Source organism: Engraulis encrasicolus, chromosome 1 (assembly GCF_034702125.1).
Source record: "Engraulis encrasicolus isolate BLACKSEA-1 chromosome 1, IST_EnEncr_1.0, whole genome shotgun sequence".
NCBI lineage: Eukaryota > Metazoa > Chordata > Actinopteri > Clupeiformes > Engraulidae > Engraulis > Engraulis encrasicolus.
The window spans coordinates 28,564,583-28,577,669 of record NC_085857.1 but is presented as its reverse complement, the minus strand read 5'-3'; the positions used below and the strand labels follow the sequence as shown (position 1 = coordinate 28,577,669).

The 13,087-nt window shown below is 46.6% G+C and overlaps 1 protein-coding gene across 3 annotated transcripts in view; it reads left to right on the top strand.

Annotated features, from left to right (window-relative positions):
* The first annotated feature begins 202 nt into the window (after positions 1 to 202).
* LOC134449642 (bifunctional apoptosis regulator-like) overlaps positions 203 to 13,087 on the top strand; it is a 20,049-nt gene continuing 7,164 nt past the window's right edge. Inside the window, exons 1-7 of one of the 3 annotated variants that reach the window (XM_063199709.1) lie at positions 203 to 294; positions 2,429 to 2,682; positions 3,319 to 3,517; positions 4,935 to 5,136; positions 7,529 to 7,698; positions 10,276 to 10,434; positions 11,317 to 11,535. In XM_063199709.1, coding sequence (XP_063055779.1) covers positions 2,466 to 2,682; positions 3,319 to 3,517; positions 4,935 to 5,136; positions 7,529 to 7,698; positions 10,276 to 10,434; positions 11,317 to 11,535 — 1,166 coding nt within the window. In that variant the 5' untranslated portion in view covers positions 203 to 294; positions 2,429 to 2,465. Of the gene's footprint in view, positions 295 to 2,428; positions 2,683 to 3,315; positions 3,518 to 4,934; positions 5,137 to 7,528; positions 7,699 to 10,275; positions 10,435 to 11,316; positions 11,536 to 13,087 lie in introns of all 3 variants that reach the window. The other 2 variants (XM_063199701.1, XM_063199718.1) reach the window with 2 other exon arrangements.

The window sequence follows — 13,087 nt, the reverse complement described above, 5'->3', positions numbered from 1 at the left end:
TTGAGTGTAGGTATTAGGCTACTGTATAATATGAATAAAAGCTAAACAAAAGTGGAGCTTGTGGTTCTAGGCACAGATAGACAGATGTTTAATCCAATCAATAATTTGTACACATTCAGGAGCTGGACATTCTAACCAATTGGAAACAGTCAAGCGTTCATTAGACCCTCCCACTGGCATACTGAACTTGCAGGGGGAGTTTCTGATGTGGAGAGAGACAGAGGAATCTAACTACCTGTGTGACATGTCACCGATGTCTGGCACCTGTCGCCTGCCCCTGTCACTATTTTAAAGGTAGGCAGCTATTTTGTACATGATATATGAGCACATATTGTACGTTTAAAGAGAACATCACTCGTTTTAGATCAGACATATGATCCCGGAAGACTGCTAGCCAGCTAACACCATACCGACTGGATGAAAAACAGTCAGTGCATGAAACAGCTAACATTTCCCTGGATTGATTTAGAATAATAAAAAAACCCATGCCTTGCTTGAAAGCATATTGAAAAGATTGTGTTCCTATGTGTATTTTACATGTTTATAGTATAGGGCTAGCATTTGAAGTAGTTTTTAATGGCTTGTCTGTGTTTGATTGCCACATTTGTCGTGCATAATAGCCTGCACAACACAACACACGTAGACTGGCGTGCTGTTGGCGACATCTACTTTCTGTTTCAGTGAAATGTTGTGGTCGGCCCATTTTCTTCCTTGTGTGATTAAAGTTTTGATGATATTGGCAGGGCAATAAAACTGTTGGCCCAGCCACAAAATGTCAACGAAGAACACGGTGTACTACAGTTTATTGCCCCCTGCACACTACATGCGGTAATACGAATCCGATTTGACCGTTAACCATTCATTGTCTATGGAGAACCGCATTCCGTATGCGGTTGGGGTCCGGACAGTCCGGTGCGGAAGAAAGTCCGCATCCGAGAGCCTCCGCATACGTTCAAATATTTCAACTCGTCCGGAAAATACCGTGCCTGACCGTGCGGTGAAGAGAGCTGTTGCTATGGTGATGATAAACACTTTAGGATTTCCCGCGGATCTTCTCAAAAATTAATAGATAAATATCAAAATTACGCCGTTTTAAGCTGTTAAAAACAGTGATAATGTCCAAACTTTATCATTATTTAATCCACACTAGATAGGTGGACAAGAAAACAAGCAGTTATGATTTGATACGAAATTACGAAAACCAAATTCATCACCAAACACAGCAATACTTTTGACACATGATCTTTATCAGTAACACATTTCAAAAAAGTGAAACGAAGCGTTTTTAGTGTTCAAATAAAGAAGTTTGGTGGCATTTTATGCTCCGTCCGCCATGTTTCAAACAGCCACCACTAGACCTTGCTTGCGGGAGTTTTTCTGAGGTAATACGATGTCCACTAGGTGGCCACCACTCCGGTGATGCGGTGACCGCATTGCCCAGTGTGCAGGGGGCTTGAGTCATGAGACAGACCGCGGGCAACATGACACAACTTTTCTCTCTCTCTCTCTCTCTGTCTAGCAGTCAGTGTCTGACAGACGCCTGTCAAAGTTCATAGTACATTCAGATAGCGGTGTCACGTCATGTGTGGGAAATGTAAAGCGTGGTGTGATCCTGCGGTGGCGTGATGTTTGTTGTCCCTACCTATAGGGTACGTTCGTACATTTCAGTGTGACTGACCCATGCATGTGGCACTGCCCTGGGGCCTTTGGATTTTTGGATACAGGGCACAGGCTATGAAGTCTTATAGTGATGACTGGATTGACTGATGATCTGTCCATTTCTCTTCGTGTCTGTTTCTTTAAGTCTTTCTGTGTATTGTGATGCAGGTATGCAATGTACAATGCAAACGTCACACTGGCACCCACAGTTTGCATTGAGACCTTTGACAGATCTGACAGATTTGTGTCTTTCTGTTACACACCCACCCACTCACTCACACACTCCTATGTAAACACACACAAACGTTTGAGCGAACACACACACCTCTTGTATGGTTTTTTTTTTTTTTAACTTTCCTCCTTTACAGAGGTCTCGCTCAACACACACACACACACACACACACACACACACACACACACACACACACACACACACACACACACACACACACACACACACACACACACACACACACACACACACACACACACACACACACACACAGTCAATGACAAACCATGTGCTTTTTATTCTCTCTCTGGCTTTAATTAGGCCTCACTCACACATCCAGAACGTCTTCATGAAGGGCACCGACAGACACATACACACAGACACACAGACACACACACACACACACACACACACACACACACACACACACACACACACACAGACACACACACACACACACACACACACACACTTTAACTATGGCACAGTATGTGTATTATTAACAATGATTTGTTTTGTTATTGTCTCTCTCTGCAGAGGTCAAGCCTTGGACCTCGTATCAAAGACCGCAGTCATGAAGGGCACAGACACAGACGATGACATGTTCGCTGACACAGAGGAAGAAGAGGAAGAAGAACACCTCTTCCCCTCCTCCTCCTCCTCCTCTTCAGTGACACCAACACCCGCTGTCATGACACTCAAATCAGGTGACGATGGTGACAGTGACATTAGGAGGAGAGTCAGTGGCGGTGACGATGGCACAGGAGCAGGAGGTGGCACTGCGGGAGGTGGTAAGTAGGGAACTTGATTGCAACTTTCATGTCAAAAAGGACGCTTTTTTAGGCCCAGCCGTAGCCTAGTCGGCTGGGCACTGGGACTGCTACGCTACGATCCTGCACATTGTCCATTCCACCAGCAATTGAATAAAATCTGCGATGGGCAATTCAGATTGCTACAGTGCAATCCCAGTGCCACATGTTCCAAATGATCTGGTTTTTGCCTGGGTATTTAGGGTATTTGGACAGATAAAAGAAGGTCATCTTTTTGTTATAGGTATGTGACACTGGATTGTAAACTTCTTAATCCAGGTTGCCCATCAATCAATTTGAATAATCATGATTTCAAAATTGACTGACATGTTGTTCCCCATAATAAAGCAGTCACAGCAACTGGGTTTGTTGTTTAAAAAGTGTTTTTTGGGCCCTGCCGTGGCCCAACGGTAGGGCACTAGGTTACCGACCGGGTACGATGCCGGCCCGTGTCATCTTCCCCCATCTCTCCCTCCCACTCACTTATTGTCATCATCTGCAACTGTCATATAAAATAAAGGGCAAAAAAGCCCTAAAAAGTGTTTGTTGTTTTTAAAAAAAACACTGTTCTTGACTGAAATAATGTTTTTTGTTTGTTTCCCCCCAATAATCCAGCAGCCGCGGGAGGTGGCATCACGGAGCGCGAGTTCTCGTGCCACTGCTGTTACGACGTGCTGGTGGAGCCCACCACGCTGAACTGCGGCCACAGCTTCTGCCGCCACTGCTTGGCCCAGTGGTGGGAGTCCTCGCACAAGACGGAGTGCCCCGAGTGTAGAGAGAAGTGGGAGGGGTTCCCACGCGTCAACATACTGCTCAGGTGAGTAAACAAATTAAAATATATATATATATTTTGGTCTTTTTGACTTTATTTACGATAGGACAGTGATAGGTGGTGACAGGGAAGGGCCGGCGAAGGACCCGGGTCGGGAATCGAACCCGGGTCAGCCGCATGGTAGACGAGTGCCCTACCGTTTGGCCACGGCAAGGCCTGAGTAAACAAAATATTAATCAATGCAACATAACTCTCCCCATAGAAGAGCCCCAGAGGTTCTTCCTTGTACGTCATAAAACAAAGCCAGGGGGGCTATTCTATTAGAAGCTTTACCACCACAGCTTTTGCCACCATTGCTTGGCCCAGTGGTGGGGAGTCCTCCCGCAAGACAGAGTGCCCCGAGTTTAGAAAGAAGTGGGTGGGATTCCCACGCGTCAATGTACTGCTCAGGTGTGTCACATTTTATACCCCAGTCAACATAAAGAATTATTTTGGCTCCTGAGTCAACATTAAAGTCTTGCATAAGACATTTAAATCATCTTGGACTTAAATGGAGGTGATTTTGGACTATTTTGTTACAAATGAACATCTGTCTATTCAGTTGAGTCAATGGGATTATAGTTAATTAGGGCACTAGTCTTTGGGAACAGCAATGCATTATGGGTATCAACTGCGGCCACAGCTTCTGCCGCCACTGTCCGGCCTAGTTGTGGGAGTCCTCCCACAAGATAGAGGCCACGTTTGTGACGGCGCATTGCTGTGCACAGCGCGCATGTACACTTTGCCATTTCAATGCATTTTTCGAATCCGAATGCATCGTAGTTTCACATTGCGCATCTGCGGCAAATTGTTGACAAGAAAAACACTCGGTTACATTTCTATTCATCATTTAAATATCGTTATCGAGGTATTTGCTTGCTGCTATCGAGTATCTTTTTTTTTTCGATATCGTGCAGCCCTAGTTTTAATGGGTAGGCCTATACCTGCCGTCCCATCAGAGGTGCAGTGGAGAAGCTCATACAGATACCGCAGTTCCTGACTGACTTACTATTGATGTGTTGTTTTAAAGGGACACTGTGTGAGATTTTTAATTGTTTATTTCCAGAATTCATGCTGCCCATTCACTAATGTTACCTTTTTCATGAATACTTACCATCACCATCACATTCTAAGTATTCATTATGACTGGGAAAATTGCACTTTTCATACATGAAAAGGGGGATCTTCTTCATGGTCTGCCATTTTGAATTTCCAAAAATAGCCATTTTTAGCTGCAAAAATGACTCTACTTGGACCATACTAGAAAATATTTGTTTATTACTTAGAAAACGTTCATGTAAAGATCAAATTTGGCAATTGGCAGCCCAGTTTCAATGAGCAGCATAGTTGCAGTACCCTTTTTGACCATTTCCTGCACAGTGTCCCTTTAATGAGTATACCTGTTGTCTTGCCGTCCCATCAGAGATGCAGTGGAGAAGCTGTTTCCCGAGCAGGTGCGTCAGAGGCGGGAGCAGATCCACGCCAACCCCCGTGTGGCACACTCGGTGCTGGCCTTCCAGCGCCACGGCGACGAGCAGGCCAATCGTGGCGCTACCAACGGGGCCCAGAGGAGGGGGGCCGGGGGCTTCTTTTCCGGGGTGTTGACGGCACTCAGTGCGGTGGCGGTGAGTACACACACACACACACACACACACACACACACACACACACACACACACACACACACACACACACACACACACACACACACACACACACACAGAGACGGGGGCCAAAAAGGGGGGTGGGGGTGCAGTGGCATTGGCAGTGAGGATTTATGCGGTGGCAGTGTGTTGGCAGGAGCGGATTTTAACATTTTTATTTGGATCCCTCCCAACATCCAACATCGGTGGAAACCCTCTGCATGGACTGGATGCGCCGCAGGTTTGTAAGTGTGACAATTATACCTCCTAGTGACACTAGTCAGGCCAAGAGCAATGTAAATATCGTTTCTGATCTCCCGAAAAATCGGGAACTCCACCCACTTTGTCAGGAAGCAAGCAACCAGTAGCACACCAAGGGAGGCGGGTCAACCATGCCGTTTGGGAAATGTAAATTGTTATGCTATTGGTCAGACCAAGTCTCAAAGAGATTTGAAAGTCGATGATAATCAGGCTAGGTAGATACAGTATGGCATCTCTAGTCTCCAGATGGACAAACTGGCTACTGTATTATGGCAGAGATTGAGCAGAGCAGGCTACTTCACCTGTCTCTTTGCACTCTGCTTCACCCACACAGTTGAAACCATACAAACATACACACACACATACTCACACAGGTAAATTTATGGCGGTGACTTCACACACACTTGGGAACACGCATGCTCTGGTGCTGAGTACACACACACACACACACACACACATTAGGAGTCAGAGAGTTCATGCATACACACACACACACACACACACACACACACACACACACACACACACACACACACACACACACACACACACAACCACACATGCCGTGGTCATGACACACACACACACACAGAGCGAAGGATGTGTGCAGACTTCTGTCTGTGTACACTGCCCCCGACAAATATATGCACAGGGGCTACCTTGTGCAGGCTGATGCAGGCACACTTTATTAGAGTGTGTGTGTGTGTGTGTGTGTCTGCGTGTGTGTGTGTGTGTGTGTGTGTGTCTGCGTGTGTGTGTGTGTGTGTGTGTCTGCGTGTGTGTGTGTGTGTGTGTGTCTGCATGTGTGTGTGTGTGTGTCTGCATGTGTGTGTGTGTGTTTGTGTATGCAGGTGTGATGAGCGTCTATTAATGTAGTGTTAGAATGCATTCACATTCATTTAAACAGGTGCTGGACAAGAAGTAGTCCCGGTATGAAATAAGGAACTCAGGAAGGCACATTGTTGATGTACTGTATATTGGGCAGTCATGGGTAAGCGGTTAGGGTGTCAGACTTGTAGCCCAAAGGTTGCTGGTTCGACTCCCGACCCGCCAGGTTGGTGGGGGGAGTAATTAACCAGTGCTCTCCCCCATCCTCCTCCATGACTGAGGTACCCTGAGCATGGTACCGTCCCACCGCACTGCTCCCATTCGGGCGCCATTAGGGGTTGCCCCCTTGCACGGGTGAGGCATAAATGCATTTTTGTTGTATGCAGTGTGCACTTGTGTCCTGTGCCACAATGACAATGGGAGTTTCAGTTTTCCAGTTGGGCTTTCGGCTTTCAGCTTTATTGCTTATTGACACAATATTTTGGCCTAATACTATTTTCTTTTTTCTATTTTGTCTGTTCTAGTTTTTTTACATTCCATCTCGCTCCTTTTCTTTCCCTGTCTGTCTCATTCACACCTTCGCTCTTGTTCTCCTGTATTGTCTCGCTCATATCTCTTTCCATGGAAGCTGCCATTGTGTGTGTGACAAACATGCCTCGCCACGAGAAAACAGGCCACATGCAAGCCCGATCGCATATTGATTAATCATCGATTCAGATTTCTAAGCTTTGCAGTAATGCCTTACACATGGCGTCCGATATCTGATGGATTTGTGGCCTTTTGAATGTGTTCACTTCTTAAAGCATATAGTTGAGAATTTAGCTCTGAACGTTCCTCTTGCCCATAGAAAAGGCATAAAGACAAAATGTATGCTTTTAGACAAACCAATACTGTTTTCTAAATGATTGAATAGCTTCTTCAAGACCTCAACTGGAAGATTCTGCAAAAAAAATGAAAGTAACCAAAAAACATTTTGTAAATTAATGTATTTGCCTACTTGTTGCCTGTTTTGTAGTGGTTGGTCACATATCTAGATGCATAATGACTGTGTATGTTTGCTGCACATAGCTGATCTTGTTGGTGTCATTGGGCCAGTAGAGAGGGTGTTGGGGTACTGCTGGTGACGCTGTATGTTTTTGTGAGTACCGTTAATAACATTTTCTCTGTCTCTGTCTCTCTCTCTCTCTCTCTCTCTCTCTCTCTCTCTCTCTCTCTCTCTCTCTCTCTCTCTCTCTCTCTCTCTCTCTCTCTCTCTCTCTCTCCCTCCCTCCCCACCTGTAATCAGGTCATCCTGTTGGTGTGTCATTGGGGCAGTAGGGAGGGTGTGCAGGAGCTGCTGGTCAGTAAGCCTGTGTCCAGCTGGAGTCCCGAGGATGTGACTCTCTGGTTGGAGCACCTGGGCCCCTGGGCATCGCTATACCAGGAGAGCTTCCACACAGAACAGGTCAATGGCAGGTAAGGACACACACACACACACACACACACACACACACACACACACACACACACACACACACACACACACACACACACACACACACACACACACACAGACAGACTGTGGCCCTCTGGTTGGGCCCCTGGGCATCGCTATACCAGGAGCTTCCACACAGAACAGGTCAATGGCAGGTCAATATGCAGACACACACACACACACACACACACACACACACACACACACACACACACACACACACACACACACACACACACACACACATGCGCACACACACAGCTGAAGACCACAGCATTGCTATACCAGGAGCTTCCACACAGAACAGGTCAATGGCAGGTCAATACACACACACACACACACACACACACACACACACACACACACACACACACACACACACACACACACACACACACACACACACACACACACACACACGCACACACACACGCACACCTGAAGACCACAGCTTTACAATACCAGGATAGTTTCACACAGAACAGGTCAACTGCAGGTCAGGACAGGCACGCATGCACGCACGCACGCACGCACGCACGCACGCAGCACGCAGGCACACACGCACAGATGCATACCAGCACAGCACTGGTCAACTGAAGGTAAAAATTTGAAGGTAAAAATTTGACTGCACACACACACAGACATTTGTGCACGCAGCACACATGCAAACACGCATTTGTACACATACGCACGCACAGAACTGGCTCGACAGGCTTTTAGGGGAAGAAGCTTTGGCATGTTTTGACAGGTTTGATGTGAGGGACATCAGTAGCATTGGGTCAACACAGAACAAGGAAACACACACACACACACACACGCACACACACACACACAGACGAGTGGCTATTGCACACACACATACAGGCATTTATAGGTATGCTTACACACACGCACATATTCACACCCACCAGTGGCAAATACACACACACACACACGCTCACTCACACACACAGACGAGTGGCAATCACACGCATACATACACACATCCGGATATGCCTACACACACACACACACACAGGCATACATGCACTCATACAGGTATGCATACACACACACCTGAAACACCCTGAAACATTTTGCATTCCGTATCAGATAGCGAGTGTTCTGATGGGGCTGATAGACTTCAGTTATGTCTGGCTGCGGACACATTTGCATCTAATGTCTGTCTCTGATGAGGTGTGCAATGTATTTTTAGAGTGTTTGCGAGTGTGTGTACGAGTGTGTGTGCGTGCATGTGCTTGCGCGCGGGCGTGCACGCGTATAGCAGTATATCCAATACCACTTACAGTTTCATATCTGTTCAAACCTGGACTGGCAATCGGGCATTCAGGACATTTCCCGGTGGGCCGATGCTGCTGCTGTTGTTGTTTTTTTCCCTTATAGACTGACCCTCAATGTAGAGGAGGCCATGCTATAATGCCTGGGTCTTTTTTTGGCCCTGTCCAGCTCTCTGTCTGTCTATGCATATCGTTTCCCAGAAACTACTTAAGCTCGGCAGAGTTTTTTTTGTTGCAATTCGAATGTAATGGATATCGGTTTCGTATGTGCATGTGCGCGCGTGTGTGTTGGCACTGGAAATGCATGCACGCCATGATGTGAATATCTTGTCTTTCTGTTGCCTATGCAAAGAATCACGGATCATTTTTCGCTGCTTTGCTTGGTATAGATCCAGCTTGTGTGCGTGCGGGCGGGCGGCACATGTCCTGTAATAGCCATCCCTTTCTCTTCTCTTCTCTTCTCTTCTCTTCTCTTCTCTTCTCTTCTCTTCTCTTCTCTTCTCTTCTCTTCTCTTCTCTTCTTATATTCCATCTGCCTATTTTTTCTCTTTCCTTTCCCCTCTTTTTTATAATTTTCCTTTTATCTGTCTTCTCTCCTCTTCTGTTGTCATTTTTTTCTCTCTGTCCTTTCCTCCTCTTCTCTTTCTTTCACCCCTTGTTGCTACCGTAGGGTCCTGACTCTGCAGGTTTTGTCATGGCGCGTGCGCGTGCGTGCGTGCGTGCTTGCGTGCGTGCCACTGTATTTTGTCACTAGATACTTTAACACGCACATGAAAAAAATGCCTGATGGGTTTTTGGTGTTGGCTGATTATTATAATTCAAGTGCTCATATACACAGCAGATCCGATGAAGACAGATGGGCAATTTCTTCATCACCTGTAACTGACCAAATCATTATCGTACTGTATGTCTCCCGAAATAGGATTATTAGTTTATTGCCAGTTATCGATTTATTCTGACCGTGTGATGGAGTGACCATCACTTGTAGGTGCACTCTGACTGTCACGCCAACGAGCCTGGCTCTTAGTGTAGCGGTCAAAGCCCCAGTTTGGTACTGCTGAAGGTCCGGGTTCGAGTCCCAGCGGGGTAACTCTACAGCCCTTCGCTATAGACCTTGTAAACATTGTTAACGCCTTCCTTTTTTTCCCTACCTTCTCTCGTCTCCTCTTCGCACCTCTCCTCCCCTCTTCTCTCCTCCCCTCTTCTCTCCTCTCCTCTCCTCTCCTCTCCTCTCCTCTCCTCTCATCTCTCCTGCTTGTCACATCTCCTCCTCTCCCGCAGGCTGCTGGATGAAAAGAAGCTGTCTCGACCCCCCTTAAACGTGCCCAATCAGGCCCACCGATACACAGCAACGACAGAAACGGCGAAAGTACATGCAAGCAAACTGAGCAAAGCGAGACAAAATCCAGTGTTCCATTCCGGCAGCGCAGCGGTCAACAGGTTGTAGCTGCGAATCAACTAAGTAGAAATGGATTAGCTTGGCCGCGAACTGCGAAATTCTCTCCTCATTTGCACGGAATTAAAGCTGTCTCTTCTTCTTCAACTCCCTTTGCTCGTGTCCGTCCCCATAGGAATGAATAGAGGACTTGGCTTTGCTTTGCTCAGTTTGCTTGCATGTGCTTTCTGCACAGCATTTGTCTGTGCATGTCTTCTTCTATTCTTTCTTTCTCTTTCTGTCCTTCTCTTCCTTGCTCCTCCCCACATCAGGCTCCTAACGCTGCTGGATGGCAAGGAGATGTCTCGGCCCACCCTCAGTCTTTGTTGTGGTCTGTGTGTCTGTTTGTGTGTGTCTCTGTGTGTTTGACACTGGTATCCCCTTCCGATTCTCTCCTCTCCTCTCTCCCCAATTCTAACCTCCTCCCCTCCCGCAGACTCCTAACTACTGGATGAAGAAGAGGTACAGCTTCAGTCTATTCGCCTTCTTGGCACTAATAACCATTTTCCTCTCCTCTCATCTCACCTCCTCAGTCTCCTGACTCTACCTGATGAGGGGTTGTCTCACCCTCACTTCAGCATGCTCAATCTGACCCACTGATTGATACAGCTGTGTGTGTATTTATGTTTGTGTTTTGGTACTGTAATGATAACCTTCTCTATATCTCCTCTCCTCTCCTCTCCTCTCCTCTCCTCTCCTCTCCTCTCCTCTCCTCTCCTCTCCTCTCCTCTCATGTTTCCTCCTCTCCTCTCCTCTCATGTTCTCTCCTCTCCTCTCCTCTCCCATCCTCTCCTCTCATCTCCTCTCATGTTCTCTCCTCTCCTCTCCTCTCCTCTCCTCTCCTCATCACATCTCCTCCTCTCCCTATCACATCTCCTCTCCCTCAGGATGCTGAAGAAAAAGAAAAAGTTGTCTCGGCCCCCCTTAAATGTGCCCTATTGGGCCCACCAGTACACAGCAACAACAACAACAACAACAGCAGCAACCACCACAACAACAACAACAGCAACAATAACAACAGCGGCTGCGAAAGTAGATGCAAGTGAACTGAGCAAAGCGAGGCAAAATTCCGTGTCCCATTCGGACAGCGCAGCAGCCGTCAACAGGTCATAGCTGCAAATCAAGTCAATAGAAATATTGTGATTTATTTGAGTGGCTGACATCGATAAAATTCTCACCTCAATTGCATGAGACTAAACTTGTCTTGGAACTTGTTCACTCCTTTCAATTGTCTTTGCCTCCCATAGGAATGAATGGAGGATTTCACTTTGCTTTGCTCAGTTTGCTTGTATGTTTTTTTTTACTGTTACAACTTTGTGTGTGTATGTCTGTCTGTGTCTGTCTGTCTTGACAATAATGCCTGTTTCTCTCCTCTCTACTCTTCTCTCTTCTCTCCATCCCTCCCCAGACTAGTGACTCTGCTGAATGAACTCAGAGCTCTGACCCTCTTCTGCATCAGTCCCGCCCATAGTTACAGCTTTTGTCTCTGTGTGGCTTACCACTAATAATGGCCATGTTGTTCTCTTCTCCTCTCCTCTCCTCTCTTCAACTCATCTCCTCTCCTCCTTGTCACCTCTCCTCTTCTAAACCGGGCCCACTGATGGTTGTTAGTGTGTTCTGGCACCATGACCATGTTCCTCTCCCTTCTCCTTCTCCTCTTCTCCTCATCTCCCCCCACTCCCCCATCTGGGTCTTAACTCTGTTAGATGAAGAGGAGTTGTCTATCCCTCCCTTCAGCGTACTGAACTAGGCCCAGTTAATAATCTGTTCACTTCTGATGGTTACGGCTGTGTTTGTGTGTTGGCACAATGATGATGGCCATGCACCTCTCTCCACCTCTATTTCTCTTTACATTACATCACATCACATTGAGAGATGCACCGGATCCTGATTTTTAGGATCCTACCGGATACCGGATCCTGCCGGGTCCGGAACCGGATACCGGATCATACGAAAGGGTTGAAACACATAGTCTACTCGCACACGTGGGCCCTTTTTATTATGTTGGCTCAAACTATTTTTTAGACTCATTGGCTTACTGACAAACTGCCTGCTTCCAAAGGGTTTTCACTCCATGCAGTGATTGGGGTTGTGAAAGACTGACTGAAAAGTCTACGCTACGTAAAAACGAGAGATGCACCAGATCCTGATTTTTAGGTAACTGCCGGATACCGGATCCACTGCTTAAGATCCTGCCGGATCCGGATCCTGTGAAAAACCCTATTATCCTGCCTTTTCCGGATCCGGAACCGTCCTGGATCAATGTGGGGTTAGGTGCCTTGCTCTAGGGCACTTCAGCCATGGATGGAGGTGTTTTGGGGGCGGGGGTAATGGTGGGATTCGAACCTCCAACCCTCTGGGAAATGGGAAGGGAAGGGAAATGGTCTTAAAATCAGAGGGTTGGCGGTTCGAGGAGGTTGGAGGCCACAGCTGCCTCTCCTTCTCTCTAAATTATAAAAATATTATTGAAATGAAAAAGTGATAAAATAGAAATGGAGATTAATTTAAATTTGTGATTTTATCTCATTTTTAAAATTTAATTTCAGTTTTTTTCGTCCGAAAGATTAAGATTTGGGGGGAAATCACCGCTTATCAAAAAAACGTGCAGAAAACCGTGATATCAATTTTCATCAAGAAAACCGTGATGCACATTTTTTC